A 22,488-nucleotide genomic window follows, 5' to 3' on the forward strand; every position below is an offset into this window, starting at 1 on the left:
TTTATTAGAGTCTGTGTGTATTAGTCTCAGTTGGTTTCCATAATGAGTTAATGACAAAACCCATCCAGCCAACCCTTTAATTTCCTCCTTTGTGTAAAGTTTTAAGATGATTTTCATTCTCTAAAATATCTTTTCTCCAATTTTCATTTCCTAAATTATCACTATAATAAAGTACTACACATTTTAGCAAAAAAGCCCCCATGCATTCTAATGAAAAAAGCTAGGTAAATAAGTGTACTGTAGATGAAATTCCTTTTTTAAAAATGTACCTGTTTTGTTTGCAATTCTCAAATCTCAGAGCATCAAAAGGCATCAACACCTCACCCTACCATGGGTGCCAGCATTTCTAGAAGTGAAATTCTGAAATAATAATACTCTTCTTTTTTAATTGCTCAAAGTGCTGAGTTGAGAAAAGACAATTTAAAAGATGCTTTGCTAAAAAGTGATTGGTAATTCACCTGGAGCCAGCAGTTAGTTTCAAGCAGGCACACATTGCAAGGAATGACAATTAAATTGCTTGTTAAAAAAGGATAAAGTTACACTTGAAACTCACTTATTTTGGAAATCAGTAATGGGAAGGCAAGAATAATTTGTTGTTTTTCCTTAAATTGGTCTGTGTATTTCACTTATAACTTTGATTTATCCTGTCACAACTATTAAATCTAATAGATATCATTATAGCCAGCTTTCATTGACAAACAAGCAAACTTTTCTGACATTTGCATCCCTTTACATTCCCATGGTAGTATTGCCATCAAATATACTTTTATCTGCTTAGGATCTTAAAAATATATCTTCATTCCATATGTTATTCTTGCCAATTAGAAGAGAGAAATAAAACAACTCACTGTAAAAGAGGATTCATTAGGTACTTTGTACTACTTCATCCTCTCCTCATTTCCTAGCCCTCCCAGCCCTTCTTTCTCCTCAAATGCATATATTTCTTCTTAATTTCCTGTCATAATCCACCTTTGTTTGATTTTGGGTTTTAGGTAGCTTAAGGCATATAATTTTGATTGCTTGGATTATATTTTTTTTCTTTCAGTTCTGTTGCTGAGGCTAAGTAACATTAAGCATCAAAGCCACTTTATAAGACCATTAGCATTTCAAGCAATTCAGTTCTGTTTTGTCTCAAACATTGTTACACCTTTGTTTTAATCACATTTTACAGATCTCTTTGGAATGTTCACATCTCAGAGTTGAGGCAACTGCAATTTTGTGGAAAAGCAAAGCTTTCAAGCTTGAGAAATAATCACAGTTACAAAATTTCAAAGATTCTGGACAACTGTTACAACCCTCCATAGTGCCGAGCAAGGCCAGTGTGTAAATGCTGTGCAATGACAGATTCCATGGATTATAAAAACAAGTGACCCCCTTACTTCTATGCACTACCCACATAAATGCAGAGCATATAGAGTAATAGATGTAACAGAACAGTTTATGAATCAAGATCATAAGAAAAGGATTTTGCAGACATGAGGAAACCTCAAATCTGTCATGTTTTTCCTCTTATAGGGAATACTTTGAATACCATACTGAATGATGGGAGGTAAAAGTGACTCATTGAATTTCAGTGCTTTTTATGCATCTTTAGGTCACCTTCCCTTTTTTTTTCCTTTTTTTTTATTTTCCCATTAACTTTTTCTTCATCAGTTTGGATATGGACTGAGAGAAGGAATACAAGTGTCTGAGTAGGATGTGCATACCCCTAATAACTCTAGAACCAGTGGTGACATCCATGATGCATCTTGCCCTCAGATGTCTTTGGGGAAAAAAGGATGGTGGAGGACCTTTCCTTTCACATGCCATGGATCAAAGTACCATTTGGGTGACACAGTGGGCAGGCAGGACACAAGCTGTGCTGGCAGGACAACTTCTCTGCTCTGACACTTTGACAGATACTTGCTAAGGTCAGAAGCATTCTATTCACAGTACCACAGTGTTGACTAGATCAGTTCCACAAAGTGGGAATTATGGAATCAACCTGTGTGAAAGTCCTCTCAGCTCTACCAAATGTGAAGATTTGTGCATGAAGAATTCAAGAATTATCACTACAGCTGCCTTGTAAAATAAAAGCCTCAAGGCAAACCCAATTCAGCTGAACAAAGCATCTGGAACCTTCCAGAGATTTTGTTTTAGTCAATATTTCAGTTTGGTAATTCACGTCTAATAACATTTTGATTCTCTGTATAATACCGAGTGGAAGTAGGAAAACATATATTTACAGAAATTCTGGTGAGAGAAAAAGAAAATAAAATTTGATAAGATTAAGGGAAAATAAGTACATATCTCTGATGTAAACAAAATGTAGTTAGGAAAAGTAAGGTTCTTTCATAGAGGACAGTATCATTAAAAGATTTGTAATAATTTTAAGACTGACAATAGTAATTTTTAATTCTTGTACACTGTCATTAAAACGTATAAAGTTTCAATAAATATTTAATCTGTCACTTCTTCAAAGTGATACTCCTGCAGGACAAGGATTGACATGAATATTCCCTATTAATCATCAAAGTGCATCATATGGTTTTTCAGATGCATGAGAGAGTGATTAATGTCAGTCAGGTGTCAGTCCTACTTTAATGCAGTGGGTTGTTCTCTGGGATAAAACTGCATTTCTTTCTTTGTGACATTTACTTTACAGCCTATTTGTATTCTAGTGGAATATTTCAAATTTGATTGTAGTTTTTGGGTTTGTAGAAATATAGAACAGATCCTCTGGGATATTAGATTTACTAATATCTCAGGGGACCCAAAACACTGAGGCTGAAAAAAATAGTAAGTTCTTTATATAGTCAAAACTCAGTTAAGTATTTTAGGCTTCACTGTATTGATCCTGGACAAGACATCTTTAAGCAAAATGTTTAAGTCCTGTCTCTATAACATCTAATGGATACAACTGTTTATCCCTTAGAGATTGTCAAGGAACCAGATATTTGATTTAATTTTTTAATCTGCAGTTATGAAATATATTCCCTAAAAATTGAGGCCTCTTATGACTGACAGATAGTAATAAAACACTTCTCTATCCAATGGCCACCACCAAGTATGTTGAAGGAAAAATGAGGTTTTAAAGATGAAAATATACATAGCATGGTAGGGATGCACAAGACAAAATCTGCAGACAGATTCACGAGATCTTGGTTTTTGCATTGCCAGCAGAGATACTAAAAATGTAAGTGTATGGCAACATTTACTGAAATATTCCAAATTCAAATATTTATCCAACATTCCTTACGGTACCCAGTACTGCTTACTGAAAGGTGTTACATAGACTTACAGGTCTGCAGGAAGCAGGAGGGAAAGTAACAGCCTTTCTTCTTAGAGATGCTTGCACTACAATGAGACAAATCATACTTAAAATTCCCTTTGACATGGGGAGTAAAACAAAGAGAGACTAAAGTGATTGCAGTGGTGGTTGCTCTGTGGGCACCTATGACTTTAAGTAATAGGAATTTGTCCCACCCAGACTGGGACAAATTGCTTTTTAAAATCAAGGAAAAAGATCTCCCTGCTGTAGAAAGTACAGAGATCTCTTCCTAAGATGTTTTTCCTGTGGTAACAGACATAATTTTCCAGGAAAAGGCAAAATGATTGATCTAAAAACAAACATGGAAACACATGCCAGCCACATTCCAATATATATAAGAGAATTTTTAATATCTTTCAGAACAAATGCAAATAAAACTAAGGTAGAACAGGAAATTCTGTGGCACTTCTTTCTCTTCCAGGATTTTTTTTTTGTTTGTTTTCAATCAAAATCCCTCAGATGTCCTTCTATTTTTTTTTTCCCCTGTGCAGCAACTACTACATTGCCTACTTCTGGTTTATAGTTTCAGTAGCTGTGCTAACCTCAATTCTCTGGTTCCACTTCACTTTTTTCTTAGATCTTGCAGACAGTGCAGGAGTTTTGTCTGTGTTTTCTAAATGGATTTATTCCCTGAAGCAAATAAGTACAGAGCTAATTATCAGAAGAGTATAAACCTTTTACTGTGAACTGAGGAAATATAACAACATTTTAAAAGGCAAATCAAGAAAAATATAGCCACTGAGTGACAAAACAACCCAAGAAAAAGAAAACTCCAAGGGATTTGTGGAAGGATGTACCTTCCCTACCATTTCTACAGTAGAAATTCAATCCATCACGTCAGCTTGGAAAGGGATATTTCAAGATGATGTTTAAGAAGGATCTATAGCAATGGCATCTTCTGTATAAAATCTGTAGCAGTCAGATTGGCATACTCAGAAAAATAAATGATATGCTTTAGGATATTTTGTTATCATTTACCATGACATTCCTACTTTGGTCCTGCCACATGGTAATCAGTACCTTTCTTTCTCATATGACCACATCTTTTGTGGATATTATTTATAAAACCATTAGGTTTTTAACTACACACAGTGAAAATTCTCTTGTCAAACTCTTTAACATTGCTCTTTTCTAGACAGGTTGTCTCTTTAAAAAGATCTTACTGCACCATTTTTGTCCAAAAAATCTCAGATCTTACCTGAACAAATACCTAATTTCTCTGTGCAACAAATCTTGGTACAACTTGGAAGGAGAAAACTGCAATTTTTACAGAGATTAGATTCCAGAGAAACTGACTTTAACAGACTACACTTTTAGCTAAGGAAAATTCTAAGATTAATTAATGTGCAGCTAGTGAGTCAGGGGAAGATTTTCATTAGTTCCTAAATCCTTTCCATAGTCCACATATTCCTAAACAGATAGACTGGGAAAAGAAAAAAAGCAGAACTCTCGCTCTTTTAGTAACTCTTGAAGAATAGAACCGGTGTATAAAGTGTTAAAGAGATGAAAATCAACTTAAATAATTTTTGACTGCTAATAAACTTTTTGATAACATACTCATTCTGAGCTCCCATTGAACACAATTCTGAACTGAATCACACTGTCAAAATGCTCAGAATAATGTTGTGCACTGCAGAATCCTTCATGTCTAATGATATTTCCATGTCATAAATAACAAGAGTCTTCTAATGTTCGCTGATCATTGAAATAAATTAGATGCCTCATGTATCAAAATTTAAATAGCACCTCTTCTGGATCACATTGGAAATTCTGATTTAAAGAAGTTTTTCTTCCATGCAGATCAAACTAAATTAAACTGGAAAACAGTAATATACTAGAGCTGTGCAATTCAGTGGAAAGCGTGAAAGGCAGCAGTGAGTTTCGTAGGGGAAGACCCAATAACATCTAAATATAGGCTGAAAATTTTAAAGGCATGAATGGCAGAGTAGCTTTATCATCCTGTCACTTGAAAGAAGAAGCACTTTATTCAGATGCCTAAATGAGATGGCATAAATGTACAGAAAACAAGTGTAAGCAAACTATTTAAAACCTGAAAGATGGTTCACATTTGTGCCTTGATTTATTGATTCAGCCAAATATAGATTGAGTGCCTGGTCCACTGTGATTTCAAACAAAACACAGTTTCCAATAAACTGAGAAGTTAAGGACATAAAATAAAGTTATACAATTGCATTAGCCTAAATTTCCACTGTGGTTTCATATGACCTTTCCACAGCCGCTGTCTCTTCTTGCAGTGCAGTGAAAAAGAAACTGACATTCATAAAATTGGATGTCAAATAATAATTTAAATTATTTATAATAAAACACCACCCATGGTATATAACCTTATGTTAACATTACAATAGGAAAGGTGTGGTGACATATAACGGTTTAGAGAAAGTAGATGATTTTGAAAGAAAATAAAAACAAGGTTACTTGCACTTTTTTATTCACCACCTTTCAATTGTTTTCTTACTCTAAGTGTTAGAATTAAAACAAGTTTAAAATATGTAATTGTATTTATGTTCCATGAATGCCATCCAACAAACAAGAATGCTTTCCATGATAAGAATTTTTTTCTCTCTTGTCTGAGTTTGAAAATTAAGCAAAAGTTTGGCTCGCAGTTTTCATTTAGTATGAAAATCAGAAAAGCATCCACATCATGTTTTGTTAGATACAGTCTCAAAGGCTTAGTGTTTTCTGTTTGTTTGGTAGGTTGTGGGTTTTTGGGGTATGCTCACTCTCTTTAGAAAACAAGACCCCAATTCTGCTAAGAAAATGCTCATATTGTGATGACACCCCCTTATTCCTGGTTCACATTACAGCCCAGCATTGCAGCTAAACGTTAAACAATTCTCCTTATTTTTTAATTCCATACGATCTGTACTTTTAATAAAGATTTATTTACTAAAAAATCAAACGCACCAACAAAAAACACCACCAACTTTCCGTATCATCTAAACAGCTGGAGCCAAAGAAAAACAAGGATCACAGATAGATTAAGGCCCTCTACAAATCTGGTATATGGGAGCTAAGAAATGTAATTCTTAGTGTTCATCTTCTACTTGTAGTTCTCCTGCTGAAGGCAAAATCAAATATACTCTGCAGACCACACAGTTACACCCACATATTCCAGACTTAATGCCAATAGTCTATAAGTCCTGATTGCAGTAGTATTACTGTGTCATCTCTCACAACTACATTAATTTAAACCGAAAATCGTGTTAACATGGTTTCTTCATTTTCAAATCAGTTTAAAATTCCTTATTTGAGCTCCCTGACATTTTTTAATCACAGATGTGGCTTGGTAAACCTTGCAGGAAGAAGTTACAAAAGAATGAGGACATGGGGAAGGGCTCAGGGAAGCTGGAAACCCGAGGAGTATGACTGAAGAGAAAGACCTTTTGGAAGAATTTGAGTCTACAAAGAGGAGAAACTACTGTGAATGGACTATGGGATTTCCACAAGTGGGCAGGAAATTAATCTCTGAGCTGCAATGACCCTTTCACCAGCAAGCACCATGAAGTTACTGAGTTGTGGAAGGTTTTGTTTGCATAGTACATGGTAGGAAGAAACTGGTGTCTCTCAAAGGTCCCCCTGCATTGACACTATTGCTCCCTGCTGCAAATAATACTGCTCTCTGCAATGCTCTTGCATGTTAGTGTGTGCAATGTTAAGAAAACTCTACCTAAGGCTATGAGATCAACCTACAAACAAATACACTAAGAGATTATTGCAGTTGTAAATATGTATACTTAAAAATTCCTAGTTTGACTCCCACAGGAAATTACCAGAATCAGATCCTCCTGTGATTGCAAAATAAATTATGGCAAATACAGAAACACAACTGATTTGGGCTGGTTTTGAGATTTTTTGTTAGGTTGGAGGGGGGGTTTTTTGCATGTTTCTTTTTGGCTTTGGGTTTTTGTTTTGGGGTGAGCTTTTCTGTTTTTTGTTGGTTTTTTTTTTGTATGTGTGTTTTCTTTTTTTTTGTTGGTTTGTTTTTTCTTCCTGAAGCTAATGAGAATTCAAAGCTGAAGGTCAGAAAAAAAAAAATAAATCTGCAAGGATAAAAATTAGACTCTTGTGTTAAGGACCCTTATTGATTAATCAAAGTAATTTGAAGCACACTACAACTTGGTACTGCAAGTCTGCCAAAGATCAAGGACTATCTTGATCTTCACGACACTAAAACTTATCTGCGAATTAAGAAATAAAAGTTGCATTAAAGGAATACAAAACCTGTAACAGATTAATGTTTTGCACCATGAGTGCTAGTGCTACATCTGATCTTGATGAAGTTTCACATCTTGATGAAGTATAACATCTGCTCAGTTCAGGATTTATTTGAAAAAAAAGAAAAACCCTTTTCTCAGTGGAAGACCAAAGTGGCTTTGGGATGTAAAAAGCAATGAGAAAGGAATAAGAAAAAAAAAAAAATCTTCCACCTTTGCTGAGGTCAAATGGAACTTTTAGAAATGTTCAGGTGTTTTCATAGAACATTTCTAAGAAATTTGGAGAGTTTTTTCTTAGTGGGGCTGTTGATCAGGAAAATTAGATACTGTCTTGGAATTTTTCATCTGATCAATATTTTATGCTTTGTAAAAGGTATCAGCAGGCACAAGGTTATATCTTGCATTATTTATTATCTCAAAAAAAAAGGTTAATTAAATTTCTGAGTTCTTTAGAAGAAGAGGTGTGGAAAATGCTCAAAGCCCAAGGCTATACCTCAGAGGCTATTGTTCAGACAAAGTCCTATGCCTGTTTCACAGTTATTACAAAAAGATCTGATTTTGATGTCTGTTGCTGCAGTAAAAAATCATTAAACAGCAGCTCTATGATCCTTCAAAGAACTATGCCCTGAGACCCATTTAAATCACAACTTTTACTGCTGAATGCAGGCTCTGAAAAGTGCTAGAAAAATATGTCTGCCCAGCAAAGATCCCAGAGTCACTTCAAAGTCTCATATGCTTAAAAGCAGCAATGTGATAGCACTCTTTGAGATTATAAGATGACAAATCAATAAAGTAAATCATTCCCAGAGATCTCTGGCTTGAGGAATGGGTTCAGTGAAACAACACTAGGGAGCTGTGCAGTCTGGGGGAGACTGAAAGTCTCATTTTTTATCTATGCCACATTGTGCTCTTTGGTGCCAGGCTGGAATAGAAGTTAGGAGGGTGGTACTAGCTCTGGTGCACACAAGGCTTGTGACTCCAGGGGGAATGTTGCAGGCTATTGCTGAGTGATGACTCTGTGTGCATCACTCTGCCTAAATCTGTCACACTGCCCTGCATGGCAGAGACATGCCCTAGTCACACTCTATCCTTCATCACCCTCATCACCCCTTTCCTAAGTGAGGAAAAAGCCAAGTTCTCAAAGAATTTTAAGAAAAAAAAAATCCTAAAAATTCACATATGAACAATTTCACTTACATGTGTTTCTAGAAAAACAATGTAGGTTACAAATCCTCTGATTAACCTCTCTTCTTCACAAGAAAGATGCCAAAATACAAGGGTGATTCTTTAACTCTTTTTTAAAATACTTTCTTCCTTTAAAGGACATTTAAATATATTATTCTTTCTCATCAACTCTTTGGAATGAATGCTTATATCTGGTTGCAGTATAGGAATACAATTAATTATATTCCAGTAACTGACAGTAAGAAAATTGAAATAACTTCCTAATGAGAAGGTCCTTCTTTCCTAATCTGGGAAAACAAAACACACTGAATGGTATCTGCATTTACCTACAGTTGTGCATAATTGTTTGTACCTTTTATTTAAACTATTTTTGAAAAATTATGCTTTCAATGAAAACTGATTATTTCTATTTGATCAGTCTCTCATTCTCATTTTGCTTGGAAATATGCTTATGTCATTGTGTCAAAGTCAGGCCTAACACAACACTGTTTGAAACAATGTCTCAAAAGATAAAAAGTGCTGTTTGAGATTCAGGAAATACAAATCAAAAATTTTCTTGCCCTGGGAAGTAAAAATGTCATAAAAGTTACTCTTGTCAAGTAATACTGTATTTCACAGTACCTCCACTGCTTTCCTTCAGAACTCTTGGGACTAATATTCTGTTATTCTCTCTCATTAGGCAGATGGCATTTCATTGACTCAACTACAAGTTTTAATAACAGCTCACAGGTCAGTAATGGGGGTAAATAGTTTAAAACTATAAATAAAGGCCTTTACCACTATGTAGCTATATGGAACTAACTACTAGGAAAATTTACTCTTTGCTATTAGTTTTAAAGAATTTTGTTAATATCTTAATTTTGTCTCCAAAGTAAACCTTATGTCTATGTTTATTAAATCTACAGATAGTCTACAATTTTTGGTGCATGATTTCAGCAAACCCTTAAGTAAAGCATTCAAGCAAATCTTTGAAAACTTATTTTTTTCCTCTAGTTTTATGGAGGTCAAGTAATCTGCTTTCAGGCCTCCTGAACCCAATGCAGCCTCTAACTTCTACATTAATGTGAGGGATCGATTGTTTTTCATGCAGTCAGTGAGAAGAATCAATGTAGAAATACACATTCTATTTTATGCTGTGAGGTAGAATAGGCAGTTTCCTTAAGCCTTATTCTTGAGTGACTTCCCATAGAAGTAGGGTCAATTATATTGATTTGTGAAAATGTGATTTTAAGCTACTTGATCCCACAAATAAAAAAGTCCAGAATTTACCAGCTGGCAACTGCAGAACCTCTGCTGCAGATTTTCACATCCACAGAGTGGGATAGTAAAATTTAGCTCCATTAAAACTAACCAGGGAATTAGAAAATCCACTGTGACTCATCTCTCCCTGTGCTGTGGCACCTGCTAAGTCATACATTTCTACAGGACCAACCCTCTCCTGTCTTCACTGGGCTGGTTAAAAGCAATAACAATGCCAGGGGAACAACTGGGGGGGCTCCCAGCTTCTGCTGAGAAGCAGCAGCCAGGTAAAGGGTCTGTGCTGCTGCAGCCCTGAGCAGCTGGATGCAGGAGGCTGGATGCTGGCTCCAGCTGCCTGCTGCCCTGGCCAGGTTAGGCTGCTGCTGCCACTGAATAAATGAGCCCTGCCTTTACTTGCCATGCCCTGGTCAGGGCTTCTTGTTTTCCTGAACGTCCTTGTGTCTTTGCTCATTTTTAACTGGATGGAATTAATTAACTGCCTGGGTAAGGTCCACTGGAACTTCCTAATGAGATCCTGTGTGTATTGGCCTTGTTATTGTCAGCAGAGGGAGTTACTAATGACAGGTTTCACCTTCCTTATTCATCTGCATATTTGTTTTTGGAGGCTTGTTTCAAGTTTTTGAGAGAATCTTCCCCTAACTGTACTAGAGCCTAAGTCTTATCTTCTTAAATTAAAATGTCTGTATGCAAAAGCAATTCACATTGATACCACAAAAGTTATTTTCAACAAATGGTTTTATCCTTTGTTGCTGATTTCCTTCTGCTTCTTTTTTTTTTTTTTTTTTAATTGCAGGGACAGCTTAAGCGGCAGTAGAGAGCTTATTTTAGATCAACAGAATAATGAAATATATTATCCCTTTCACCTAATAATTCTTGCTTGCTTCTCTATAAACATGTTTAAAAATACACAGTTTCTTCTGACTCATAAAATAAACTGAATGCTGATGAGATGCCCCACCACCAACACTAGAACAGGCACAGTGAACATGCTGCACCTGAACTTTGAAATGTCTCCTGCAATGGATGGTGTTCTCTTATAACTGCCACAGTCAAGACTAGAATGTCTCAAAATCTCCCTGGTAAAAGTTTTGATTAGTTATATCTAGATCTCTTTGGGGAATATTCTGTTTGCTTTTGCACTGCTGTCAATGACCTTGGAATCTGAATTCAGATGGGTGGCGAGTTGATATTTCAGCTGCACTGAATATCTGCACTGTCAATGTCTTTTGTTCATGTAAATGTTGAAGGGGTCAATTTGAAGAATACTATACATTTGCAGTTAGTTCAACAGCCCATCACTTTGACTGGATTATTATTATTCCAAATACAGAGGGTTTTCTTCAAAGAATATGTAGTACAATTTCAAGAGAAAAAAAATCAAAACAAAGAGAAAAAAATCAAAACAACAGCAACTTCAGAGAAATTCCATTAGCAAAATTTATTGATTTTCTCCAGCTGCAAAAAGAGGTTCATGCTTGGCTATAGTACCCTCTTATGATCTTTTAGTTTTATTTCTGGTTGTTTATCTCATAATCTGAGATACCACTTTAGTAGTATGATAGATAATATTCTTAGACTTCCTGAAATTGGACAAGCAATGCATAGATTAAGAAATGACACTGATGTATACCATGAATTATGATTTTTCTAAAAATATCTTTTTACCCTTTCTTACTATTTTTGTTCTACTGCAATAATTCTGGAACAAGAGAAATTTTTTCCTCATTCTGCCTCTAAAAATATTTCCTCATCTTATTGTTCATCACTTTTCCATTGCCTGTACAGTCTTCACTCTCAGGTAAAATTTGAATGGATGGAACGAATGACTTCAGCCAGAGACAATTTGCCAAGTTTTTAAACTTGAGATGGTAATTACCTTCCCAGATCATCTTATCATCTTCTATTTTCAGCTAATCACTAGCTAGAGATCTGATTTCACTGACATTAACTTCACTTTAAATCCATGGATACTCAATCTGGATGTAAATATCAAGGTATTGCAATTTGAACCAGCAGGAGAAGCTTCAGTATGACTTCCCATGACTATGTATTGTTTAATTAGATTGTATTCCTACAGACACTGCTAAATAAAAGCTCCAATTAAAATATGCACTTGTGAGTCCTTATAACAGCATAACATGTGATGTTAAGTTGATCTGCAAAAAATTCCAGGTACAATGATGGAATAATTTTGCCTCTTTTACAAATTTGCACCTTTCTGGGAAAAAGAGCTGTATAAAAACATCTCAATAAATATACAGTTCTTGATGAGAGGTCTGTTGTTATTTGTAGGTGTTTGGACTAATTAATGAAAAAAATCTCATGATGCCTGTCAAAGGCAATGAACCCATTGTCAATGAACCTATTTTTTTATATTTCAGGCAGACATATCCTAGGTTGTGTCTCTAGGTATTAAAATCTATTGAAGTATTTTATCTTTCAGGCTTTTAAATTATTTGTATATTATCCAGAATAATCCAGAGCAGTAATTTTTAGCAATTTGTTTTCAAGGAAAAAATATAATTTAACATTTAAAGTTAAGTCAGCCAGCATATGCATTGGAAATAAAACAGAAATGTTAATGCAGTTCACCTAGGCATTATTAGAGATATTGTAGGAAGGGAAGTTAACAGACATGTGGCAAATAAATTGCACCATGATTTATACTTGAAATACCAGAAGAGATGCACAGATACAAGTAAGCATTTTGGTCACTGTGTCTGAAGAATGTTGATTATAAATTTATACATAAGAATTAATTTATAGTCTGAACCATATTATGATTTAAAAAAGGTTTTTACAAGAAGTAAATCCTTTTTAATGAACAGCAAAGGAACAGCCAATTTTTTACAAATGTCTCTGTTTTCACTTGCAAATTAATAACCAGACATTATTTTTACATAACTTTTTTGGTCATCTCACATTTAGTGAAGAAAAAAATATTTCCAAATAAAATTGATTATACTCTGTATCCATTTATATAAAAATATTTAATGCAGTCATATATTTGTATTTTAGTATCACTTTGTACATGTTGGCAATTTTTTTTTCTGTCCCATCAGAACAATAGGACTGTATACTGATAAATACCAATAAGGATGTCAGCAAAATATGAAAATAGCCTCACATGGAAAAAAATCAGAGAAAGGTACTATGTGTGAAGAGGGGAAGATAAAAAGATGATTTGAAATTATTTTCTTTGGCTTTTCAGATGGCTCCTCTTGGAAGAGAAATGCTAAAAGCATTAGGAGACTGGAGTAATAAAACCCAGCACAGAACCAGGAGGTGTGTGGGAGCTCTCCAGTCTGTCAGATAAACAACAGAGTGGCACAGTGCTGAGGCACTCTGCAGGAGCATGAACACCCTTACAGCTATAATATATTCAAAAGAAAAGGGGTTTTTGTTACCTTAATCAGGACCTGAATATGTCCCATGACTTTTGATGACTTGAAGTACCAGAAGCTCATCACACAATTCCCACTTGATTCTTTCCATATGGAACTCTTCACATGGGCTTTTTCATTTATTAGGCTTATTGCAGTGGCTTCAAGATATAGGAAATGTCCTGAAATTAAATTATGTATTACTGAAAAAATATTTCCAAATTAGATTCCAAAACTCAGCAAAGTAAATGCAGAGACACATGAAGAACATTTCCCTCATAAGTCTTATACTAGTCAACCTCAGCTCAGGAAAAAAAATGACCAGTTCCCATTCCTTTTGCACTTCTTATAACAGGAATAAACTGGTGGTAGTGGCTTAAGATTTGGGTGGACTAGTGTAGAAGACTGGGAGCTCTTCCATGCTTTCTGGCTACTTTGGTTACACGGCCCTGCTGAACTGCAGGTCATTTTTATTCTGTTTGAATATTAATGAACATATAAATTATTTAGTCAGATGAAATGTCAAAATTAGATGCCTAGAGTTAGTGTTTTTCAACACTGATATGGTCCTTGAGTCTTCCATCTTTATTTTTAATCAGAAGCATAAAAAATTCTCCCAAGCTTTCAAATTTTTTTTCCTTTTACAAATAAGAAATGTGTATTCGACATAAACATAAATGTATTATAAATAACACAAAAATTGTAATTGCACATCTACTAATGTTTGTCTATGAATTAGACAAAAAAATTTTACTTCACCAGATAATGCAGAAACCAATGGGTTCATTCTAACTTTGACACTTCCCTGGCTCAGATACAACCATAGATGTTTGCCACGGTGTTATGGGATCAGAAATCTGCTTTTTCTCTGAGGTCAAGCATATATTTAACCAATGTAGTGGTGGTGTATTTGTGATAATTCTTTAAAAATATATATTACTGACAATGCAAATTACTTTTTTTCCTACATATTTTGAAGTTTTTTGGGTTTTGTCCTTCAGCAGTTTGTGTAAACATTCAGTGACTTCTATCATGTCTTTGTGCAACTGTGCTGTGAATATTTCAGTTTAAGGTTAGTTCTGAGCTCGGCTTTGGGAACATCTTTGGGAAAATCTTTGGGTCTGAGCTATAGGACCTTCAAAAGCAAAGTATGAAGGCACAGAGCTTGTAGCAAGAACAAGAGCAGATAATTGAGAGCTTTGGCCAAAACAAACCAGGACATGCACTAACAAAGGAGATTTGTTTCTTTAAATTTACTTATTTAACATTATCTAAAATTAAAGCAGGAATAGTCACAATGGGAAACTGTAAGCTTCCTGAAAATGACCTCGAGCTCCAGAGGAGTGGGATTCAGTGAGATCCAGTGGATCTCAGAGCTGAGCTAACTCACCTTTACAAATTGCAGCCAGACCAAATGGTTCTCTCCAGACAAATACCAAATTGTCTTGCCTGACTCATATAAGAAACAACTAAGATTCAATTTTCCTACATTAAAATTATTGTACAATGGCAGTTAATATTTTTATATTGTAATACATCTAGTTCATTAAAAATGACACCCTGATTAGAGATTTTAGAACTCCCCTGCTGCCTGTGAAGATATGAGACACTTCATGAAGACAATTTCCCCTTACTTGTGAACTAACAACATACCAGTTCTATTTCCAAGCGTGTGGTCCCTGGGAGGTCTGAGACTTCGAGGCGAGCTGACCCCGAGCACCCAGTGGAAATTGTCAGCCAGGGAATTTTGCCAGCCACATCTGCCATTCTCAAAAGTGCAGGAAGTTCCGCATTCACTCTCGTCTGTGTTATCCCCACAGTTGTCTTCAAAATCACAGCTTTGTTCTGCTCTGTAACACTTGCCATTCTGGCACTGCCTGTGGCCATGTGAGCAGGAGCCTGAAAAGAGAAGAATGAGGGTGTCCTGGTGAATCACAGCGCCGTGCATCCCAGCAAGGTTACTGGAAGGTTACATTTCAGAGAGCTTAATATTTAGGAGGAGGAGGGTGGTCCAGAGCAGTTTTGTTAAAAGCCTTTGGTTCCCCTGAAGTACCAATCCATTATCAGTTTATTTCTTTTGTATTTTGTCAAGTGATTGCCTAAATAAATGACTGTTTCCCTTGTAAAGCCTCAGAGGGCAAGCTCCAGCCAGGCATTCCATCACTAACAAAGCTTTCTAGTCTGACTTAATTGCTGGCATTCTCCTTTCATGTGGTGTTGGATTGAATCATTTTATCTTAGCTGCAAAGTTGAACCTACTTAGGAGCCCTAATTTGGAAGAAAAAACTTTTCTGTTTTAACTACAGAGGTTTGCCTTTTAATGGATTTTTTTAATGAGTTCAGTAGGTTGACAGTGTCCTTTTTGTGCAGTCTTCCTGCCATTATTGAGGGGTAATTCTACTATTGTACAGCCTAAAGATTGTAGGATCAGACACAGGATCTATTTCCAAGTTTCATGTTTTCATTTCAGATCAGTTTCTGCAGGACTCTGAATAAAACGTAGCAACTTTAGTACATTCTGTAATCAAGAGGTGAAACACAGCATTCTGAAATTGACCCCTTCCCATTTACTCTGCACATTCTCCTGTGCCAGAAATAAATGAACAAGAATAATTTTACTCAAAAATAAGAGTATGAATATATGAGCTCAAGAGACAAAATTAGAATATGCACATGTCTAAAAGTTGCAGAAGTATAGGGAGAATCTGAGTTAATTGATACTGAAAATCACATGGTGCTAAAAACTTGTTTCCATTACCACTGTATTAATTTAAAGGAGCTAAATAACATTCACATAAGGCTGGATTTTATCAGAAGGTCTGAAAAACAGATTTATTATTAGAAAGAGGATAAGAGATGAGGAATTCAGTTGTCATGTTGGCAGCCTCCATCCTATGGCATTTGTTTCAGCCAGAATCTAAATTACAAATACTTCAAACTGAAAAAATATTGTTAGAACCCTTGTTTTCATTAAAGTGAAAACAAGTCACTTTATTTCTAGATATCAGTTAAAACAAGTGTTAACCTCTCCTCTTCAAGTTAAAATCCTCCTAATGCAATTCTTATTAAAAAAAATTAAAATACAAATACGTATTGGAATATGATAGAAATATCTAGAAAGATTTCCAGGGAAATTATTAATTTTTAATTCCTAAATTCTTAGCAACATAAAAATATGTATCAGGTTTGCTCCAAAAGACTGTGTATGATTCGGCTTTTAACCAATTGCTCAGAGAAAGGAGGAAAAATTCCTGATCAAAAAGGAGCAAATAAGAATAAAAATCTGATACTGACTTTGAAAGTCAAGAACATCAGGCAAAGATCTCCAAATCTGGAGACAAGAAAAAAGGCTGATCTCTGACCAGAAGAAAAAGACTTGTTTGAAGTTCAAAGTTTATAAGAACATCAGTGAGAATTTTATTAGTACACAATCTCTGAAAATGGTCCTGGTCAAAAGAATGGTGCAATAGCATCGATGAATCAGTCAGTGTCCATCAGAAACTTCTATCAATTTCCTTCAGAATTTCAGTCATCTGTGTTATATCCCAATGAGTGACAGAGATTCATTATAAAATTGCTGCCTAATTTAAGTGACATATATTTTTAGGAGCTAGTTATTATAATCCTACCTTTCTTTTAAGTGATTGCAGGAAGAATTTAGCAAAACATTTATTTTGTCAGCAAACTAGGAATTCAAATTTCAGGATGCAGTTCATGCCTTAAAATATTTTCCCTTGCAGTTCAATGATCAATAATTTCAATAACTATTGAATTTTGAGGTCCCTTTGTAGCATTGTTTTCAATTTCAGGTTAAAAAAATATAGCAGAGTTGAAAAGTGGAAGTCTTTGTTTCCTGAAGGAAAAACAAAAAACTCTGTCTTGAATCCTGGCATGAATGAATCTTTCCAAGCATGTGTAATGAATGATATTACACTGCCTGAGTCTGTAACGTGACTTGCTTCTGGATGTACTTCCATAGTATTGCTTCTCTTTAAATGACATTTCTAAGGCTTTAAAACTGTAGGGAAAAAAATACTTCACCAAACAAACAAACAAACAAACAACCTTCCCTCCCCGAGAAAACAACCCTGAACCTACATGAAAAGGAATTTTATTTTAGAGCTTTCTTTCTTTCTTCTCTACTTTTTCTTAATCTTAGTTGTTCAAATACTCTGTTATATAGATTCCTGTGGGTATGAGAGATGTATTTAATTGAGAGGAATTTCTCCTTGACAAAGTTCAGTAAATTTTTCCTCCAATCAGAGTTTCTTGAAGATTATTTGTGGGTAGACTTTTTGTCCTATGTGGTAGCTGCACAGACACACTAGGCTGCAGTAGAGCCTTAGGGGCTGTTAGAGCCCCATTCAGACAAATATCCTTTCTCTTATCGTTACATGCATCCTTCAGATAAATAATCTTTGAATTGAGGGGGATTTATACAACAGAGGAAAAGAGCTGCACCAGAAATCCCCTTGTTCATATACCCTGAGCAAAATCAACAAGTAAAACATTTCTATTTTTGAACATGTTTTAGGAGAAGGATTAATCTCCTTATTTTATAAGGGTGTTTTTCTTGAATGTATTTTGAAAAAAAAGAAATTTACCTGCAAACATCAAGAGATAAAATAAATTTTTCTTGAGGACAACCTGTCTTATTATTGAAAACTGAGGCCAAGAGGGTCTCAAGTACTCAGTCTTATCCTTATTTTTTTCTCATATTCCCCCCTGCATCCAAGAAGGAATGGAGGTTTTCCTTGCCACTCCTTTTGCTATTAATGTATCTATAAAAATATTTTATTATCCTTTCCAGAAGTGGTCAGATTATGTTCTAATTAGATTTATTATAAAGTTGTTAAATTTAATATCTTGTTAACCTTCTTAAACTTATTATACTTAATAGCATCAGCATCAATGTTTTCCAAACCAAAACCAAACCAAATGAATGGGATAGTTTTCAATTATTGGAATAACCCATCAATAGGTGCAAAAATCTAGAGCTGCTTCAAAATATTTTCAGAAGATTTTATTTACATTCACATGGCTAGAAGCATGCCTTCTTCTAAATCAAAGCTAGAGCTCCTGTAGAACCATAGTCTGGTATAGAGGCCAGAGTAATTAATCAGCAGACTAAGAGTGTGACATCCCAGGGTTAGGGGCTCTCTGGATAATTTAGATCTCTGAGTTTTTCCCTGTAAAAATTACTCTATTATCCTTCTTGCTCTGAGTTGACATCACCATATGACTGAAATCTATGTGTCCTTAAAAAAATAATTTGTTAACAAGAGCACCTTTCCTCTAGTATCTCACTACTATAGCCCAAGGACACAGAGAAAATGTTTTCATCACTGTTGATGATGCATAGTAACACTGACTTGTCAATGCAGGAATGTGAAAAATGCATCTCATTCCAAAAGCAAAGCTTTAGAAATTAAAAGAATTTTTAAAGACTTACAGATGTTGGGGTGTCAAGGTGGAAAAAAAGATTTAAGAAGTTTTAGAGTATATCAGCTTTTTTTTTTTGTGAAGGAAAAAGGCTTTATTTTCTCTAACTGAGTGCAAACATTTGGTTTTGTAAACCTTGCAAGTATTTTGACATATTGATTTGCATTCTGAACAACTGAAAGTTAGAAAAACAACAGCTTGAGTTCATTTGCAAAAGGGACTTTTAGAAGAAACTGTTAACTGTCTAAGTTACTGCCACGACAAAGAGCAGACGAAAGCTCCAACAAGCAAAAATTTCTCAATCAATTTCTTATCTTGACCATTCCCACACACAAACACAAGAGAATTCTTTTGCAGTAATCAGATCTGGTAATATTCAACCTCAGAACAAAAAAGAACCAAAAACTTAAACAGCAAGGTAGGATATTGCTGCTCAATACAATAGTCCATGACAGAGCCCTGAAGAATCTTCTCTGTTTTGTTTGTTGGTACTTTGTTATTAGAAAAGTATTGATTTTTATCAGTCACTCAATACTCTTTAAGACATACCCAAAGTGTGAAACATTCAATGGGTCATAACCTGGTGCTTTGCTTTCTTTAAGGTTACCAGAAATTCTGACCTGAAGGCAAGAGGGGCTACTCAGTGCCTCTTCATACTGGTTTACTATATACTATAAGTAGGACACTGCTAAAAACAATTATAAAGATCAAAAGATTCACTTTCATTTGCTTAGTTGCATGTGAATGTGCATTCACAAGAAATGAAAAGAACAGGTTTTGATTAGATAAGGAGGCACAAATTCTTTTAAAACCCCTCCACCTCCCCACTCTTACAGTGCTGGCGTACTTTTATCTTCAGTAACAGAAATAGTGCACACTTTCCATGTTGCTTGAGTAATTCTACACCTATATATTCTATAAAACATGCTAGTAGGGCGACTTAAAAGGAAATTTTTAGTTTCTCTCTTCAGGTATTAAATCCCCATACTGGATAAGAAGAAACCTAGGCCAGGATTCATGAAAGATTCATTTCAATAGCATCAACTGGTTTGCTCCTTGCCAGCAAACTGAAACAAGATATACAGTACATGTTAATATTGTTATTCCAGTGCTAACCAGGTGGTCTATGACTCCAGCATGAAGAAAAGGACAAGCAAGGAAAACTGTTGTAATAGGACATACACTTAACGAGAACTGTGATTGATCAGTTCTTTTATACAGTCTTCCCTTTCCAAAGCCATGTTGAAATTTATAATCTATCTTCTTGAGGGTGAACTTAGAAATGCTATGAGAAAAGTAATTTACATCTAGTTTTTTAAGCAAAGCTTTTCCAGAAACAAAAATATTCATCATATGCATCTACTACAGTTAGAAAGACTAGATACTAACTAAAGCAAAAAGCTTAACTCACACTCCTGAATTTGCTCTTTGCAAAAATCGAAAATAAAATTATATTGAACAAAATTTTGGGTTGCCATGTTCTGGCTCAAATAAATCAAATCTAAATCTATTTACTGCCTGAATTCCTTAGTAAAGACATAGAAAAATAAATATTCCTTAGGTAGCAGATCCATAATCCTAAAAATATGCCAAAAATTTGCTGCATGTCCTGTAGAAGTACAACTTGAAGCTCCTATGAAATGCTATACAAGTATTACTGACATCTTGCCTGAAGCAGATCAATGTAACAGTGCTTTTATGAGAGCCTGGACTGGTGTATAACATCTCTACCTTAGAGCCCAAAATGTTTTAGTTGTGACCTCTGGTTTAATGGTCCAGCTGCTATCTGATTGTTTGGAGGGTGGGAGAAGGGACAGCATCTGCATTTCCTGGTGCCGAGAGCAGGCTCTGGTCAGTGGTTTCACTGGCTGCATTTCTGATGGGAGAAAAGTCTGGAGACTGGATCTAAAGTATGGCTTGAAGTAAAGCCATAAAGACACCCATAAATCAGAACAGTTTGAGCATGAGAAATGGCTTACACAAACTCTAGATAGCTGAGGTGTGTTAGAAGGGAATTTATACAAGGAGATCAATGAAAAGTTGGTTAAACAGTGAACTAAAGCATTTTATGATGTTATAACTGAAACTGAAGGGGAGATCTTCACTGGCTGCACCAGAATATGTGATTGTTTCATATTCTCCACCATGCCCAAGCTGTTGACCAAAGCATATAGTGGGAGGTGAAGCTGCAGTGCAGTGATAAATCACCTTTGTACAACTTACCAGAGCTGCTCAGTAAATGTGACAGGTAGAAAGCACTTCCCTCAAATCCTACTCAAAGCCTGACCAACCAGCTCTAACTTAGAGTCACAGCCCTGACTCTGAGACCAGAGGACACTGTCCTGGCCAGATTTAACCTTGGTGAGAGAGGATAGTGGGCATGGAGTCCCAGAACCTGAGAAACACTGGTTCCAGAACTGAAAGTATGAACAAAAGTATGTTGAGAAAGCTTTCTCTGGCAAATAAAGGCATGTAAAACCACAAAGAAAAAGCAGTAAAAAGTCTTTCTATTATACGTCCACAAGACCTCAGATGTTTTCCAGAAAATGGAATTTTCTTCAACATGTTGGACACTATAAGGTGGTCCAGTCACATCCTTAATTTGACATAGAACTGTTCAATATTCAAAGGGGAAGATAACAAAAAATACGTCTGTTATCATCTGGGGATCTCTACTATTTATGAATGTCAACCTCTTCCCTTAAATCAGTAGTAATATTCAATAAATGTAAACTACAAAGGAAATTGTTCTGGAGAATTCTCACTTGTGTACAGATGGGATTAAAGCAAGAAAGAGCTGAAAGAAACATATTTTGCTCAGAATTTCTATAGAAAATTAAAACATTTAAACACAGCTACATTAAAACTTTTCAGACATACGTGAGTAAGGATCAGGTGTAGGAGAAATGGAAACTGCCCAAAACTGATTAAATTGAATGTCATGACCCCTATGAATCCTCATCTGTCATTACTCAGGAATAAATTTCAGGATTACTGTATTTACCACCTTCATCTGAAGAGTACGTGATGATGAAAAGATTTTACTGATGTCTTGAACAGCCTTCTGCACACATTTAAGCCTCCACTGAAGAGGTCAACAGGAAAATGAAAACTGCCTTACGCTTGATGGAGGAGAATGATATCAACAAGCTCCTTAATCACACAGTATCTTGTAGAAACATAGCTTCAATTATGTTCAGCTTTCCCCTTCCTCTGAGTTACATGTTTGTTCTCAGATACTGAAAGAAAAAGACTAAAATTTTACCTAGAAAGTCAGAAAAAGTGCTTTGAGGTGAGGTTCTGAAAGCAACAAGAATGGCACTTGGCACTGTTATGCCAAAATACTGTCACACTGTCTCCTAGTGCCATTAGGGAATTCTGTTCCTTATCTTTTTTCCAGCCAGGATGAGCAATTAAGACAAAATTATTTTTTTATTCTTCTCATTAAATGTTAATCCAATCCATTACAGTCATTTATTCCTGAAAGCATTAATAACTTTATTAACTGCACCACCATTTAGCACGTGTTCACGATTACCAGCACACTTTGAGGTAAGCAAGTAGTAGCACATCTGCTTAGCAAGGGACTGAATGTGGAAAGAACAGAACAGTTCATGGTTAGAAAAACAACCCTGATGAAATTGCTTGATGCCACTTCACAGGATTTCCACAG

General features: G+C 35.4%; 1 protein-coding gene across 1 annotated transcript in view; it reads right to left on the reverse strand.

Annotated features, from left to right (window-relative positions):
• Positions 1-22,488, reverse strand: part of MALRD1 (MAM and LDL receptor class A domain containing 1) — a 235,075-nt gene that overhangs the window by 102,381 nt on the left and 110,206 nt on the right. Inside the window, exons 26-27 of the mRNA XM_059869616.1 lie at positions 15,027-15,272; positions 13,398-13,555 (exon numbers count right to left, since the gene is read on the reverse strand). Coding sequence (XP_059725599.1) covers positions 13,398-13,555; positions 15,027-15,272 — 404 coding nt within the window. The remainder of the gene's footprint in view (positions 1-13,397; positions 13,556-15,026; positions 15,273-22,488) is intronic.

Source organism: Haemorhous mexicanus, chromosome 1 (assembly GCF_027477595.1).
Source record: "Haemorhous mexicanus isolate bHaeMex1 chromosome 1, bHaeMex1.pri, whole genome shotgun sequence".
NCBI classification, from domain to species: domain Eukaryota; kingdom Metazoa; phylum Chordata; class Aves; order Passeriformes; family Fringillidae; genus Haemorhous; species Haemorhous mexicanus.